This window comes from Cetorhinus maximus, chromosome 8, assembly GCF_964194155.1.
Source record: "Cetorhinus maximus chromosome 8, sCetMax3.hap1.1, whole genome shotgun sequence".
Lineage (NCBI taxonomy): Eukaryota > Metazoa > Chordata > Chondrichthyes > Lamniformes > Cetorhinidae > Cetorhinus > Cetorhinus maximus.
In genome coordinates this window covers 109,474,091-109,492,178 of record NC_135886.1, presented here as the reverse complement: position 1 = coordinate 109,492,178, position 18,088 = coordinate 109,474,091, and the positions used below count along the sequence as shown (strand labels likewise).

The 18,088-nt window shown below is 43.8% G+C and overlaps 1 protein-coding gene across 2 annotated transcripts in view; it reads left to right on the top strand.

Moving 5' to 3' along the window:
- fdx1b (ferredoxin 1b) overlaps positions 1-10,310 on the top strand; it is a 39,025-nt gene extending 28,715 nt beyond the window's left edge. For both annotated transcript variants that reach the window (XM_078547412.1, XM_078547411.1), the window contains exon 4: positions 5,868-10,310. In XM_078547412.1, coding sequence (XP_078403538.1) covers positions 5,868-5,979 — 112 coding nt within the window. In that variant the 3' untranslated portion in view covers positions 5,980-10,310. The remainder of the gene's footprint in view (positions 1-5,867) is intronic.
- Positions 10,311-18,088: the final 7,778 nt, after the last annotated feature.

Here is an 18,088-nt window from a genome sequence, read left to right as displayed (position 1 = left end):
GGTCCACAAGGGCTGTGGTAGAGAGAGCCATAGGAATTCTCAAGAGGCACTTCCGATGCCTGGACCATTCAGGAGGCGCACTCCAATAACCCCCAAGTGCGTTACTGATAGTGGTTGCATGCTGCGCTCTCCACAATCTGGCACTGGAAAGGGGGTATGCAGTGAAGGAAGAAGATCTTGACGCAGCTGCTCAGGCAACAGACAATGAGTCCAGTAGTGAGTCCGAGGATGAGCACAGTCAGGATAACGCTGAGGACATTGACGCTGACCTGGGCAACCTCCAGGGAGGCAGGGACACCCGGGACGCTTTGATCTAACGCTCCTTCAGCTAGCCTACCAAATAAGAACAACCACCACCACATGCCAGGGCTGCAGGCTCCATACTCGATCCCTGACAGGAACATTTGCTTGGTCAATAACATGCACTACGTGCCATTTCAATAAAGTTTAATGAGAAACAAGACACTCATAACATCATGGGTTACCCTGTACCTACAGAACAAATGTAGCACCCAGAGGCTTGTTGTACAAAAAATCATTTAATGATATGGTGCCTGCCATAAAGTTAACAAATGAAATTCAAGGTGTTCTCGTGTGGAGCCTCACAAGATGGGGGAGATCTTAAACAGTTTTTTTGCATCAGTATTTACTCAGGAAACTGGCATAGTGTATAAGGAAGGAAGGGAAACAAGCAGTAGTTTCATGGAATATATAGAGATTAAAGAAGAGGAGGTGCTTGCTGCCTTACAGCGAATCAAGGTAGATAAATCCCCCGGGCCTGACATGGTATTCCCTCGGACCTTGAGGGAGACTAGTGTAGAAATTGCAGGGGCCCTGGCAGAAATATTTAAAATGTTCTTAGCCACGGGTGAGGTGCCAGAGGATTGGAGGGTAGCTCATGTTGTTCCATTGTTTAAAAAAGGCTCCAAAAGTAAACCAGGTAATTACAGGCCAGTGAGCCTGACGTCAGTAGTAGGTAAATTATTGGAGGGTGTTCTGAGAGATCGGATATATAATTATTTGGACAGCCAAGGGCTGATTAAGGATAGTCAGCATGGCTTTGTGCGTAGTAGGTCGTGTTTAATGAACCTTGTAGAGTTTTTCGAGGAGGTTACCAAGAAAGTAGATGAAGGAAAGGCTGTGGATGTTGTCTACATGGACTTTAGTAAGGCCTTTGACAAGGTCCCACATGGGAGGTTAGTTCAGAAGGTTCAGACACTTGGTATCCATGGAGAGGTTGTAAACTGGATTCGAAATTGGTTGTGCGGGAGAAGACAGAGAGTGGTAGTGGATGATTGCTTCTCAGACTGGAGGTCTGTGACTAGGGGTGTGCCTCAGGGATCTGTACTGGAACCATTGTTGTTTGTTGCCTATATCAATGATTTGGATGATAATGTGGTGAATTGGATCAGCAACTTTGCTGATGACACTAAGATTGGAGGCGTTGTGGACAGCGAGGAAGGCTTTCAAAGCTTGCAGAGAGATCTGGGCCAACTGGAAAAATGGGCCAGAAAATGGCAGATGGAATTTAATGCGGAAAAGTGTGAGGTGTTACATTTTGGAAGGTCAAACCAAGGTAGGACATACACAGTAAATGGTAGGGCACTGAGGAGTGTGGAGGAACAAAGGGATCTGGGAGTTCAGATACATAATTCCCTGAAAGTGGCGTCACAGGTAGACAAGGTTGTAAAGAAAGCTTTTGGCATACTGGCCTTCATAAATCAAAGTATTGAGTATAGGAGTTGGGATGTTATGGTGAGGTTGTATAAAACATTGGTGAGGCCAACTTTGGAGTATTGTATGCTGTTCTGGTCGCCTAACCACAGGAAGGATATCAGTAAGATTGAGAGAGTGCAGAGAAGATTTACTAGGATGTTGCCGGGTCTTAAGGAGTTGAGTTATAGTGAAAGATTAAACAGGTTAGGACTTTATTCTTTGGAGCGTAGAAGAATGAGGGGAGATTTGATAGAAGTTTACAAAATTGTGAGGGGTATAGACAGAGTAAATGCGAGTAGGCTCTTTCCACTTAGATTAGGAGAAATAAACACGAGAGGACATGGCTTTAGGGTGAAAGGGGAAAGGTTTAGGGGGAACATTAGGGGAAACTTCTTCACTCAGAGAGTGGTGAGAGTGTGGAACGAGCTACCATGACGTGGTAAATGTGGGCTCACTCTTAAGTTTTAAGAATAAATTAGATAGATACATGGATGGGAGAGGTCTGGAGGGTTATGGACTAGGCGCAGGTCAATGGGACTAGCAGAATAATATTTCGGCACAGACTCGAAGGGCCAAATGGCCTGTTTTCTGTGCTGTAGTGTTCTATGGTTCTCCATCACACCAATTAAGAGTTAAATTAAAAGTGAGGAAAACAAATATCACCCGTGCTCAGGCTATGTTGTGATTAAGGTGCTTTAAGTTTGCGCTTGCGGGTGCTACAGCTAGATGGTTCCCCCTTGCTGGCACCAGCATTGGCAGCAGCCTGCTCACTCTGCCATCCTGTTGGCCTTGATGACTTTGGCGGGCGTCCTCTGGCCTGTGGAGCCTTTGCTGGCCCCACCTGGGAGGGAGCGGCCAGTGCCACAGCTGGCTTCTCATCGAATGCCACATTCGATGAGGGCTGGAGGAGCTGCTGCCCTCATCCAGAGCGCCCTGAGAGGAGACCGCAGAGACAACAGGCAGCTTGTGCACCAACGTGAGGTGGCTCTGGATCTCCCTGCTCACCATTGATGGACAGGCACCTAGCTGGAATACTGGGTGCCAAATTAATCTCCCACACTGGCAGTGACCACCTGAGGCCATTGCCGGTGTAAGGGCTTGCAGGTCCAAGTGCATCCCCAGGATCCCCTGATTCAGCTCTTGGATGAGCCTCTCCATGAGAGTCACCAATCTCTCCATGGTGGAGGCATTGCACTCGGCCATGAGGGTCATTGCATTGCTTGCGCTCCACAAGAACTCCTCCGCAATGGAGAAAATAGCATGTATACCCTCATGTATCCCAGCCAGATCCTCCCGCACACCCTGCTGGTCTTCCAGCATCTGCTGCCTCAGGGACGACTCCAGAGGCCCATCATCAGCCACCAACTGAACATTGTCCCTGTCCCCAACACTCCTCCGACTGCCGGTGCCCTGGGCCCTCTCTGCCTCTGCCTGCACATCAAACGAGTGTGAAGTGCCCTCACCAATGTGCTTCGAGATACTAGCTGCCGATCTAATGCCCACCAAGGTGCTGGTATCTGCACTGGTGCCTGCTTGGCAGAGAGGGCGTGACGCAGATGCATTCTGTTGGGTGCTGTCCTCTGGGGTCAGTGGTGGGCCTTCAGGCTCCTAACCTCGATGGGCTGCTGGTGAGCCTGAAAGAAAGATCAAGGACATGTCATTAGTTGAAGTCATTACACTGCTAGTGTGCATGCCTGGCACCCGGATGAGACAGAGATATGCATCAGGGTGCCCTCACCTTTCCATTACCAATGGGGTTTACAGGTTCGAGGCTCACATCAATATCGAGACCACAGTGGAATGGTTGCAATGACAGACATTCTAACCTCAGTGCACTGCACTCTTACCTCCCCATGGCACCCCTACCTCACCACAGCCGGTTGACATAGGTACATGGTGCCTCTCCAACTCCATGGCCTCCTGCTCATATCAGGTCAATATGAGTAGATGGGGTGGTCCCCCACCAGTCCGCAACCTCTCGGCATTGTTATGGGATGTTTTCTCCTGAAAGGAGAGAGAAGCGATGATTAGTCCTCCCTATATCTGCATTGCCATTGCAGCATGGCCAACCCCACTTGAGGAACACGTCGCAGGGCTCAGCCGATTTGTGATCCTGGAGCTGCAAGACACTCAGTCCAAACAGCCAGGGCTCACCCCCTTGCCCAGATGCTTCCTCTTTGACATTTGCCACTCACACTGTAAGACCTGTAAGGTCCAAGTAGGGGATGGGTCCTCTTAACTGCTGTGCTGAGTGATCCATGCCAAAATGGCACTCACCCTTCCCGATCACAGATCATTGAAGCATTTCCAGCACTGCACCCATGTGCGCCTCATAATATCACGGCTGCTGACCCTGGATGCCACCCCCTCCAGGCCCTTTTGGTGAGGTGGGGGGGGCCTCCTCCTCCCGTCCCTGGGGACAAGGGTTTCTCTCCTCACTGCCACCTCCTCCAGGAGGGCAGCGAGGCACTCATCTGAGAAACATGGGGCCAACTGCCCCGCCAACCTGCCCTCCCGCCTGCCGTGTCCACCAGCAACCAGATCCATCATGACGACTTTGCATTCCTCCGTGGCAGCCTTCCAGGGGCTGCCTGGGCCGCTGGGTCACCTTTGGACCCGGCAGACATTGAGCTCCCGCTCCCACCCGCCCCTTCTCGCTGTTGCTGCTGCCACGTCTTATGCTGGGTGGGCCTTAGTTAGCCCGCCCACATAAAATCACAGTGCGGAGCTGATCGCGGACGGCAGTTGGGCTCCCAACCACCCCCGCCTGCCCCCATTGAGCCTGCCTGATGAGCGAAAATTTTTGGCGTATGTGTGTGTGGCTTAATTGGGTTAAAGCCAGCTGGCCCAGAGGCTTTGATGTATAGGAGAAAAGTAGGTTTGAAATGATAATTTAGATAAACATAGGGAAATAAAAGGTGAGATGTGAAGTGGGCAATTTGCATTTTTAAATTGACCATTCAAAAGAGCAGGTGAAATATTACACCTAACCAGCTGAAGCTCAGTAACAATATGTCTATTTTTTACAAAGCTTACTAGTAAAGTGGGTATTATGAAAGGGTTTATTGTTAGAAGATGTAAAGTAAAAAAAACTTAGTGACAATGAGAATTTGCATTCAAAGAGGAAAATATGCATAAAGGAAGAGACATCTGTTGGTAAAAGGAGGAGGGATTCTAAAATCTAAAGCTTCCAGCCTGTAAGCCTCAAGTCTGTCTGCAAGGACCCAGAGCTGAAATAAACTCATTTTCAGTGCGACTATCCAGGGTGTGCTTTGCCAGGGGTCTGTTTAAACCTATGTGTTTTATTGTTGCTTTACTGGGGGTGTAACTGAGAGTCAGATTAAGGAGAGGATTTTTGTAGTGATTATAATACTAATTTTGTAGACATATGTATGTACTTACAATCTTTCTTGTATTAATAAATATTTAGCTTAGTTTTATAAAAAGCTTTTTGAGACTCGGTGGTCTTATTACTACTGAATTCAAAGCCTGCATCTTGAAACATACAAATTGCAAATATGGATTATGACAGTTGTTTCATGTTTCCCTCTGGGATTTGAACAACTCACCCTTTACTATCGGCTGTGCCATAATACTCAGCTCCAGGGACCCTGGTTTCCTGACTTCGGGTGTCTGTCTGTGTGGAGTTTGCATGTCTTTTTAAAAATTAATTCACAGGATGTGGGCTTCGCTGGCTGGGCCAGCATTTATTGCCCATCCCTAGTTGCCCTTGAGAAGGTAGTGGTGAGCTGCCTTATTGAACCACTGAAGTCCATGTGGTATAGATACACCCACAGTGTTGTGCCTATTCTGTGTCTGTGTGTATTTCCACTGGTGCTCAGGTTTCCTTCCACCATCCAAAGTACTGGTTAAGTGGATTGGCTATGGTAAATTGTGTGTGTGTGTGTGTGTGTGTTTGTGTGTGTGTGTCCAGGGTGTACCCCGTCTAGCACCCATTGCCTGTCAGGATAGGCTCCAAATCCCCGTGACCCTGAATTGGATGAAGCAGTTCTGGGAAAGTGAGTGAGTTCTTTGCTTGTGATAAAACTTTTTTTTAACCTCATTAATCTCAATAATGAATATTTTATTCCCTCCAATGGAGAAAATATTTTTTAAAAATGCTCTCACACACTAACATTTCTCATTTTCAGGTCCCGTCTAGGCTGCCAGATTTGTCTAAAGAAGTCTTTGAATGGAATAACTGTGAAGGTACCAAAGGAAGTGTCCGATTTGAGAAAATCAGTTGAGGCAAAGGAGCAGTGATGTGGCACATTTCACAAAGTCAACATATCTTGGCAACAACTCCCAAACCTGTCAAAGAAGAGACAAAACTACACTATGCCTTATTAAGAAACTTTAACTAGGCCTCAGTAAAGTCCAACAAGGCATTGTCAATGAAGATGTCACTGATGGATGGGACTTGTAATGGATAAACATTAAACTGATTAGATAATGACATTAAAGCAAAGTACAGTCCCAGTGAGAAGAGTGCCTGTTGGTGTTGGAGACACTATTTCCATTTGAAAGGTTTGTCCTTAGGAGGTGATCTGGGGAGTGAAATGCTAACCCCTTTCTTCACCCAGTAGCATTCCCACATCAAGCCATATAACTCAGGATAGATAGAGAGTAAAGCTGCTGTACTTCAGCCATCATTTCAAAAGAAGAATTCCTACCACAGCAATGTTACTATTTCCACTAGGAATAGTCTTTGCCTTGTAGGAGGTCCTGTGCAAAGGTTCAATCTGGGGCTCTTACAATTTAATAGCCTATAACGCTGAATACTACTCACTCAATCTGATGTCAAATGTGCACTTTTATAATTGTGACAATGCATTATTATAATAGGAAATGTATAAATGAGTTGACAAAATGATCAGAGATAGCTATTGCCTTTCACTGGATATGCTTGGACTCCTATGCAATGGCATGGGTTACAGGGTCCCAAACAACCCCAGCCCCAGCCTCCCAGCCACCATGGCCCCACACCCCCAGCCCCCACCCCACTCTTATTTCCATGCCCCCACAGCAACTAGCCTGTGACCTTGGAAAAGAGATTGCCACATAAGTAACAAATTAGGAGTAATTCTGTCACATGGGCTGAAATAGCCCAATCTTATTTCACAGCAAGCTGAAATGTCTTTGAGTCCAAATCCCAGAGTTTAGAAGTTGGTATCAAAATCACTGCACCATTATGTGCCGTGAGAGAATATTAATATTTTTACATTCTGTACATCTTAGGCCCGATTCATTCAACAGGAGACAACGATTGCAAGTTATAAATGTGAATGGAGTGCAATTCATCTGTGATTTGAGGTTAATGGGTAAAAAGCCAATTCTGTGCCACCAGTAACAGTCACTGTTCTCATTCTGAGTTTCTCACTCTCCATCCCAAATTATACCAGATAGATTTCATTAGGTTTGGCTCTTTCTCATTTCGATGATTTAGTGTGTTCTGTTCTCAGACATCAAGGAGAAAGCAGGACAACAATTTGGACACTTTGTCAACCACATTGATGCCCTTTATCCGAATTTTGTATCAGGAGTTATGGGGTAATAGCCTGATTTTTCTCCCTTGTTAGTTTAGGGATGCAGAAGGTAATAGTGGAACTCAATTGCTATGCAGGAGAGGTCAGCTATCTTAGCATTGACTGGAAAGTGACCCTAGGACCTTTTGGGCTTTATGGTATTAGCTTATTCAACAAGGACACATGACTGCAATAATCTTCATTCTAAATTTATCTGCATACAAGTGTAAATTTAACATGAGAACTCCACTATAACACAATGGATCATTTACATAATTTGTCCATATTTTAGTGGTAACACTCCAACCTCTCAGATAGAAGTCATGAGATGAACTGCCACTCCAGAGATTTAGCACATAACCTGGCACTGAAAAATGTATATGTTAAACTCAAACCTTGTCTGCCTGCCTAGCTGGATGTAAACAGATCCCACAGTATTATTAGAATGAGCAGGGGAGTTCTCTTGGTATCCTGACTAAGTTTTATCCCTGAATCAACAGCACTAAAACATAGTGGCTCAGATTTTACAGTCAGTAGAGAAAGGACAGGCTTGAAATCAGAGACTTTTCCCCAATGGTGCATTTGATTGAGCAGCGCCCTCTATAGTGCATCTGTGGTGCCTGGGCGCAGCACAAGTAACAGCATGTCTCTTCAATCAGATTGAAGAATCCTCACAGTGACACACAGGACAGAAGTTTTCCAGCCAAATGGAGGTGGGTGCAAGTACATGAGGGGTGGGAAAGTCCCAGTAGATGATTTATGCCCTTGTTACCAAGGTGTCAATTTTGCAGCCAAAGTCCCCTTCAAGACAAACATGTTTTAGATATTATTGCCTTATGGAGATTGGATAGCCAATTCTTCATCACTAGAATACATTTTCAGTGATTGGCATCCTAATTTCATGGCTTGGCTATTTGTCACTCGTTTGTTTTTGCTTAATTTGCTTAGTAATAATTTGATAATGTTTTGGCACACTGGCTATTTCTGCATGGTTGTAACTGAGTTTATTGCTGCCAATATAGTAGAGGAACAAATGTCTCCACTCTCCTGTTGGCCTATTAAATACAGAGAAACCCAGCTGAGGACCATAGTTCCTGGGTTGGAAGGTGATAGAAATATTTTGTGTCTTGTCCATGGATGGGGAAGGGAGTTGAAATTTTGGACAGAGCATAGATTATCCAAGTTTCTGCCACTTTTTCTCTGCCTTTCAAATCTAAGACCACTCTTGGAATTCCACCCTTTGAAGTGTAGTGGCTCCCTGGTGACTTAAAGTAGGGTTGCTTTTACTTCTGATCTTTCCAAAAGTCCTAGGTAAGTTGAGGAGTATAGAAAATCAATCTCAGAATAGAAGACCTGTGAGAAAATCAATTTTCTTTATATCTCAATGTTAAATTTGATAAGGCTTCAGGCTGCACTCTAATTTTTTGGCCTCTCTTTGAAGTGGCTGCCTCTGTTGCGACTCTACAGGCATGGACCACCCACTTGAATATTAAAGTGAGCACTTGCCCGGGATTCAGGACTGAGTCAATGGCCTTACCAAGTGGCAGACGGAAGATCCTGTGATGTTGCAATTCCATTGACAGGGCAGGAGTCCAACAATCTCATGATCATGTCACCAATTTACAGATCAACCCCTCCCACAAAGAATATCTTTTTAGATCATTTCTGCCCCACCTCTCAACACCCCTACCTTCCCAAATCCCCACCCTCTCACATCCAACACATCGGAAAAGGAATTGACAGAGCTGGGTTTGTGCACCAGCATTCTTACATTGTGACATTGCTTTGCATCAAATTGATTAACTGAACTAGGATGAATGTATCCAGTGGGTCAGAGGACTAGTGTTTTTTCCAGCAGCAGATCTAGGTGGGGAAGCAAATGAAGAATTGGGTGTTTGCTGTGCTTGTTCATGTTTCGTTCAGTTACTTTGCAATTGCTAATGCTTTGTACATCAGGAGCTGAGAAAAGTGAACAATGTAACACTGCCTTCTATTCACCTCCATAAACCTGCAATTATCAGCATTACGTGTGTGCAATATGAACATACAAACATACGAAATAGGAGCAGATGTAAGCATTAGGTCCCATAAGCCTGCTCCATCATTCAATAAGATCATTGCTGATCTGTTTGTATTTCAAATTTCACGTTCCCATCTACTACCGATAATCTTTGATTCCCTTGCCTAACAAGAATCTGTCTACCTCTGCCTTAAAGATATTCAATGGCCCCGCCTCCACCAACTTCTAAAGCAGAGAGTTCCATAGTTGCACAACTCCATGAGAGAAAAAATTTTCCTCATCTTGGAACTAAAAGGGTGACCCCTAATTTTAAAACAGTGCCCCCTAGTTCTGGACTCACCCACAAGAGGAAACATCCTTTCCACATTCACCTTGTTAAGACCGTTCAGGATCTTATATACTTCAATCAAATCATCCCTCACTCTTCTAAACTCCAGTGGAAACAAGCCCTATCTGTCCAACCTTTCCTCATAAGATAACCCGCTCATTCCAGGTATCAATCTAGTAAACCTCCTCTGAACTGCCTCCAACGCATTTACATCCTTCCTTAAATAAGGAGGCTAAAACTGCACACAGTATTCAAGATGCGATCCCAACAATGCCTTGTATAACTGAAGAAAAACATCCTTAGTTTTATAAAAGCAAAAAACTGTGGATGCTGGAAATCCAAAACAAAAATAAAAATACTTGGAAAAACTCAGCAGGTCTGGCAGCATCTGCGGAGAGGAACACAGTTAACGTTTCGAGTCCGTATGACTCTTCAACAGAACTAAGTAAAAATAGAAGAGAGGTGAAATATAAGCTGGTTTAAGGGAGGGTGGGACAAGTAGAGCTGGATAGAGGGCCAGTGATAGGTGGAGATAACCAAAAGATGTCACAGACAAAAGGACAAAGAGGTGTTGAGTCATACGGACTCGAAACGTTAACTGTATTCCTTTCCACAGATGCTGCCAGACCTGCTGAGTTTTTCCAGGTATTTTTATTTTTATCCTTAGTTTTTTGTTCAATTCCTCTCGTAATAAAGGATTGCATTCCATTAGCCTTCTTAATTACTTGCATACTAACTTTTTGTGACCCGTGCACTAGAACACCTAGAACCCTCTGCACCTCAGGGGCAGGATTTTTACCTCATCGGGTGGGCGCGGCAGGCTGGCCTGGGAGTGGCCGCAAAACCAATCGCTGCCCGCAATCAGGCTCCGGCCACAATTTCATACTGGCTGGCCAAGTAATGGCTAGTCAGCACGAGTCACACGCTGCAATGCTCAGTCCTGCCTGGGTGGGAGGTGGGGAGGGCGAGTGCAGATGTCAGCGCATGCACACGAGTGCGGTCAGTGAACGCTTCCTGAAGGCACAGAGCTGCCTCAGGGAGCTGAAGATTTTTAACATCAGAAATAAAGAAAGGGAAAATAATGAAAACATGTCCCCTCATGTAAGCAGGGACATGTTAAAGTTGAGTTTTAAAAGTTTTTATTTTTTTTTAAATCGCTGGTCAAAACATCATCCCGCCCATGGATGAGGTTTTGCAAAAAATGCAAAGGCCGCCTGGCCTATTTGCCCGCCCGCCAACCGTAAGGTTGGGCAGGCAGGGAAAAATTAATTAATCAATGGGCTTAACAGCCCTCTTAATTGTTGGCGGGCACACTGCCAACTCTCGCATGCACTCGCTGACTAAAATATCGCATGAGTGCACGATGGCATCGGGACGCTCACCTGACGTCATCGTGCACTATTTTTCTCCCATTCGTCGGGCGCGCGACCTCCCGATGAGTGAAAAATTCTGCCCCAGAATTCTGCAGTCATTCTCCATTTAAGTAATGTTCAGCTTTTTTATTCTTCCTGCCAAAGTGAACAACTTCACATTTTCCCACATTATAGTCCATCTGCCAGATAGATTTCTGAATTACAGGGCCTTTCTTTTTAAAGACTCCAGCTGACCAGCAGGGAGCAGCATTGGTATTATCTGTAGCCAAGAGAGCTGCCTGTGAAACTTTGTTGCACAGTTGCTACTTCCAAAAACACTGAGATGGTAAGCTGTGAATGGGGAGGGGATTGGTTCTTGTTGGAGTGGGGGAGGGTAGGATTGGGTTGTGGTGATGGCACATGATGGGGGTGCTTGTGGCTAGGACATGGTTTAGGAGCACACTTTAAAAAGCTGTAATAAAGCAATTTTTGTTCAACTATTGTGTGACCTCAGCCTCGAGGAAACTTATCTATGCAATGCAGTCTCCCTCTCTCATACTCTCTCTCTCTCTTGAGAGGATTTCCTGGCTCTTGCCTGTTTACCAGCTCTTTGCTTAGTCACTGCAGATTTAGATGCTGCGCCATCAGCTCTCAGGACTGGCTGCCCCTCCCCTTGGTGGTGGTGCTGACCTTCGTTTTGAGGCCCTGATTTTGCAGTGACAGGAATAGTTTTAAATTGGTTTGTTTTGCTATTTGGTTGCAAGCACCACAATACCGAACAGAGAAAACTGCTAAGGACCTGATAGTGATCTGGAAAACCTTACGTTAACAAAGCTGGGGAATTAAACTTTACTATTTTATTTAATGAGCAATGAATGTGACTGTACAACATAACATGAACGATTTATCGACATCGCTGTACAAGTGCGAAATGTATTAGTTCTCGCCATATCTTCAATCCCTTCAGTGTCCAGAAATTTACACGGTTGTATCTTTACATTTTCATAATGTTCACTTCAATGTTTTTCTCTGTAACTTATTCCACAACTATTAACCTCTGGATACAAAACTTCAGCCTGACTTCTGTTCTTATTCCTGAATTCCTCAGTTTTAACTAGTGTCTTCAGCTATTTAAACCAACCACCACAGTGAACTTGTCCAGATCAATTTTGTCAATTCACTCAAAATCTTGAAACTTCAATTAGGTCACTTCAAAGTCTGTTTTCTAAATAAATAAACCCAACTTCCTTGTCTCATAACTTGAAAAATTCCAAACGTTCCTCACAACAAGAATTGTTCTTTCATGGAAGTTCATCACTTTAAATATTCCCAATATGGTTGACAGCTTTTATAGTTTATTTGCCACAGTACAATATTACTGTCTCAGAATCGGCTGATTGTTACTGATTGGTTTAAAGGAGGTAGTATTTTTGAGTGTATTACAGTTTCCAGATCCATCTTGTTCTTTCCCAGGGTTCCTTAGGCACTGATGTGCACAAAACATGGGAGTCAAAGGCATATAAGTTAAGATTGATGAAAAGCTGAATAAAGACTAAAATCAGGAAGAACACTGTCACGTGAAGAGCAATCAACACTTGGAATGATCTTGACAATAGGTTAGTAGAGTCAAAAACCTTCGACTCATTCAAGATCCAGTTGCTGTGGGCAAGAGGTGGGGAGAAATAGTCTTCCTAGATGGACAAACTATATTGGAAGGGATGACTACCTCATCTGAATTTATCTTCTGATCCAAAGTACCTAATGTAAAGAAGACACCACATTCTCTATCACTTTAGATTATAGAAATAGTTTGACTCAGAAATCCCACAGACCAGTCCCTTTGGAGCTTGTGTGAGGATGTCACCCACTCATGACCTCTGTCATTGCCCACCCCGGAGTATGTGGGGTCAGTACAGGTCAGCTATTTTGCATGATTGCAGCTGCAACTGCCCTGCTATGGATATATCTCAGGTCCCTGCCAGCTGTGGAAGTGATGAATATTAGTATATAATCCCAGTTCTCCCACCCCAGGAAAAAAAAACCAAATACTCCTCCCATGGCTTCCTTTATAAACTAGTTGAAAATTACTTTGTGCCCTTCTTTTGTCTTCAGGAGTCCCAGCCAAAGAGCTTGACACCCAAGATGGCCCCCATTTCCACCAACGAAAAGGCCACAGAATCTTTTCCTCCTTGGCACATTAGGTTCCGAAGATGTTTCAGAGTAGCTGAGATCACAGGATTGTAGGAACTAGGGAGTCTTTGTCCCTGCTGTGATCCATGCCCTTTTCACATCATTGGCCTTTTAAGGGACGGGTGGAAACTGCGCCCTTTACAAGGCTTTCTGCTAACTCACAGCTTAGACAGGACCCAGCCTATTTTCTGGCCCTATCTTTGTACTTCTGCTTGACCCTTTATAGCTAACACTATTTTTATTAATCACCCTCCATCCATTTTCCTCCCTGTTGACTGTAGTTGCTAATTCAGCTTTTCTTGCTGTGTCAGCATTCTCCTACATTTTACATGGAATTTGTACGAAACCAGCCTTTAGATCCTCCAGTTTTGTGATGATTGTTTCAGTTCAGGGTAGCTACAAATAGCCTCAGCGCCCAGGTTATAGAGTTTGAGGAAAATAGCCAGGGTTTGCACTCCTAATTGCTGTCTAAAAAACCCAACTGAGAGGGTAGCATTGGAAAAATAAAGTCTAAGATTACAATATAAATTTAGATGAATACAGTTCTTTGGCTCATTTGACCTCTAGAGTACCAAACCTGCCATCTTTCCCTTACACTGTTAGCTGCTTCTTAAATAAGTCCAGTGCCCTAGCTTCAGCCAGCTTTCCTGGCAGCTCAATACCAGCTTATCGGCCACTGAGTAAAGAAATACCTCCTGATATTTGTCCTTAACTTGATATTCATAAACCTGAATTTGTGCACTCTCTGCTAGTGTTTTAGTGCATCTGAAAATATTGCTCATTTTGTTTATATATCCCAATTCAATATTTTTTAGAATTCTAGAAGACCCCCTCCAAAGCATTTCTTTTTGAAGATGAAGAACTCTAGCTTATCTAATCATTTCTCATTGTTCTTCCCACTAAATCTGAAGATTGGCCTTGCTCCTCTACATATGATTTATGGAAATTGCATCACAGGAGGAGGCTATTTAGTCCATTCTGCTCATTCCAACTCTTCAACTGGAGCTATGTACTCTAATCCCTTTTAGATACATTACTTTCAAATACTTACTGAATTTCTCCTTAAATTATATTAAAGTTTCAATAGCCAATTGTGGGAAAGTAATTCATTATCTATAACTTTCTGTGTGGCAAAACTTTTTTCAAAAAGCCTAATAAAGTCTCCAATTTGAAGCAGGAACTCTGGTTGATTCCTTTTTCCCTCATAACCCAATAGCTGAGGTTGATTATCCTAACTGCTGCTTTGACTGCTACTTAATACAGGTAGCGACATACCTGGCTCCTTCTCGCCCATAAGGCTCAGTTCTGTTTATCAACTATAACAAACTTGATTCATGAAGTGATGAAGAGGGTTGATGAAGGAATTCAGTTGATGTTGTGTATCTGGAATTTCAAACGTTTCTTTTGTTCTTTCATGGGATATGGACATCACTGGCTAGGCCAGCATTTTTGCTGCTAATTCTTAATTGCCCTTGAGAAGGTGGTGGTGAGCCACCTTCTTGAGCTGCTGCAGTCCATGTGGTGTAGGTACACCCACAGTGCTGTTAGGGAGGGATATCCAAGATTTTGACCCAGAGACAGTGAAAGAACAGTGATATATTTCCAGTTCAGGATGGTGAGTGGCTTGGAGGGGAACTTATGGGTGGTGGTGTTCTCATGCATCTGCTGCCCTTGTCCTTCTAGGTGGTAGGGGTCGTGGGTTTGGAAGGTGCTGTTGAAAGACCCTTGGTGAGTTGCTGCAGTGCATCTTGTAGATGGTACACATTGCTACCATTGTGCGCCAGTGATGGAGGGAGTGAATTTTGAAGGTGGTGGATGGGGGCCAATCAAGCGGGTTGCTTTGTCCTGGATGGTTTTGAACTTCTTGAATGTTATTGTGTTTGATGAAGTTCCAAATATTAGACTTGTCAGTGAAATTGAAACCTATGAGATTAAAGAAACAGTAGCAACACAGATCCAAATTAGGCTAAGCGATCAAAAGCAAAGTGTAATGGTAGACAGTTGTGTTTTAGGCTGGAGAAAGGTGTACAATGATGTCCCTCATAGGTTGGTATGAAGACCACTTCTCTTTTTGATATATATTAATGATCTGGACTTGGGTATATGATTTCAAAGTTTGCAGATGACACAAAACCTGCAAATGTAGTAAACAATGAGGAAGATTGCAGGCTTCAGGATTATATAGACAGATTGTTGAAATGGGCAGATACACGGCAGCTGAAATTTAATGCAGAGCAGTTGCAGTGATGCATTTTGCAAGGAAGAATGTGGAGAGGCAATCTAACCAAAACATTTCTAAAGGAGTTGCAGGAACAGAGGGACCTATAGCTGTACTTAAGCAAGTTTTGAAGGTAGCAGGACAAATTAATAAGGCTGTTAAAAAGTGTACTGGATTCTTGACTTTATGAATGAAGGCATAAAGTGCAAAAGAAAGGCAATAATGCTAAACCTTCCTAAATCACTGATTAGGCCTCAGCTGGAATACTGTGTTCAATTCTGGGCACCACACTTTAAGAAGGATGTCAACGTCTTGGTGAGGGTGCAGAGGAGATTTACTAGAATGATACCAGGGGCAGAATCTTCTGTTCGGCGAGCGGGGGCGGGGCCCGCTTGCCAACACGTAAAATGACATGGGTATCGTCGGGTGTGCGTCCCAATGTCACCCTGCGTCATTTACATTCTCAGGTCGGCGGGCGCGCAGCCTGTCAATGGCCTATTAGGGCCATTAAAAAACTAATTGAAACCATTAATGGACCTGCCCGTCCAACCTTAAGGTTGGCGGGCAGGCCGGGAGCCCTAGCAGGCTCCTGAAAAAGTATATAACCTCATCCACGGGCGGGATGAGGTTTCATGAGTGATTAAAAAATCTCAGAATATTTCAAAATAAAAGTTATGGACATGTCCTAACTCATGTGACAGTGTCACATGAGGGGACATGGCAGCGAAATTTTTCTCTCATCTTTATTTGAAATTTCAAATCTGAGGCAATCTTCCTGAGGCAGCACTTTGCCTCAGGGAGATCTGTGCACTGTTTCTTATGCATGCGCAAAAGAGCACACTCCCGGCTCAGGGAACTCCCCCCCCATCGCTAGGGCTCCCGGCCTGCCCGCCAATCTTAAGGTTGGACGGGCAGGTCCATTAATTGACCCAGTCACGTAAAATGGCGGCACACCCCCAACCGGGGGTGCCAATCGGGAACCTGCCCGCCCGTGCCCACTCCTGTAAATCCCCCCCGACGGGGGAAAATATTGCCCCTGGAATGAGGGACTTCAGTTATGTGAAGAGATTATAGAAGCTGGGGTCATTATCTTGGAGCAGAAAAGGTTAGGAGACATTTAATAAAGATGATCAAACTTTTGGGGGGTAGGGATAAGCTTTCCACTGGCAAGTAGATTGGTAAACAGAGGATACAGATTTAAAGTAATTGGCAAAAGAAGTAAATTTTAATTTAAGATAATTTTTTTTTTACAGAGCAAGTTATTATGATCTGGAATCCATTGCCTGAAAAAGTGGCAGAGCAGAGTTCAACAGTAACTTTCAAAGGGGAATTGGATAGAAACTTGAAAGGGAAAAGTTGCAGGGCTATGGAGAGAGAGTAGAAGAGGGGATAGATTGGATAGATCTTTCAAAGGGTCACCACAGGCATGATGGGGTCAATATTTTTCATTCATTCACAGGGTATGGGTGTTGCTGGCTAGGGCAGCATTTATTGCCCATCTCTAATTGCCCTTGGGAAGGTGATGGTGAACCTTCTTAAACTGCTGCAGTCCATGTGGTGTAGGCACACCCACAGTGCTGTTAGGAAGGGAGTTCCAGGATTTTGACCCATCTACAGTGAAGGAACAACAATTGTCCTCCTTTTGTGCTGTATGATTCCATGATTCTGTATAACCAAACTGTCATATAAGAAAGATATTACTGTTACTGCTGTATAAAAATAAGGGTTAGGCTAGAAACATAACTGGGACATTGTGAAGGTTTGCATATATCAGGATTTCGAAGAATTGAGTTTCAGCTCATGTAAAGTGCACATTAACTGTGATAGCAGAATAACTGCCATTCATATCATTACTTTTTGTGGAATCTTGCTGTGCAAAAAATGGCTGTTGCATTTGGCTAGGAAGCAAGTCACTGTACTTCCAAAAGTTATTCATTGTGTGAATCATTCTGAGATGTTTAAATATAAAAGGTGCTATATAAATGCAAGCATTATTTATTAAAATTTAAGCTTTGACTCTAGAATTAAAACCGTAACTGAAACAATTCCAAATTCACATATATAGAAATGCACCTGAGTCAGCATCTGAAAGTGAAAAAGAAAGATTGTTTCATCAGAATGAGTGAGTCGGCAGTAACAATCTATCTTTTCCTTTTTCAGATGCTGGTAAATCTGCAGTGCATTTCCAGTACATTCTGTTATTATTACTAGTTGTACTTGCCGATAGCTCAAGGACAGGACCTGTGCAATCAGGCAGTAGTTCTTTACCAGCTCCGGTGCACAAACCTTTCAGAAGTTGTACCATCTATGGAAAAAGTTAGAACACAAAGTATGGCGTTTTAAATATCATGAATGCTTGCTGCTACAGATGTTTAAAATACCAACATCAGTGCCATCTTTCAACACTTTGATGGGAAACAGTGATAATTTGTGGCCAAAGGATTGCCATTGCATCAAATAAGGCGCATAAAGAAGATCTGTATATGTGAATATGAATGAAAGCGTGTACATTGGGGGTTGTTGGCTGTTGGGAAAGGAATGTATTCAAGTCGAACTCCCACTTTGCACCCTGTCCAATTTAAGGCTTCAAAGATCTGTTCCATTCCTGATAGGAGGTTAAAATGTCCTCCTGTGGTTCCTTACAATAGCCACCGTTCCTGTCACTTGAATAAAAACCTAATGTCTGCCAATGGGACTTAACCAGATCAAATTTTTAATAACCCAAATCAACACAAGATT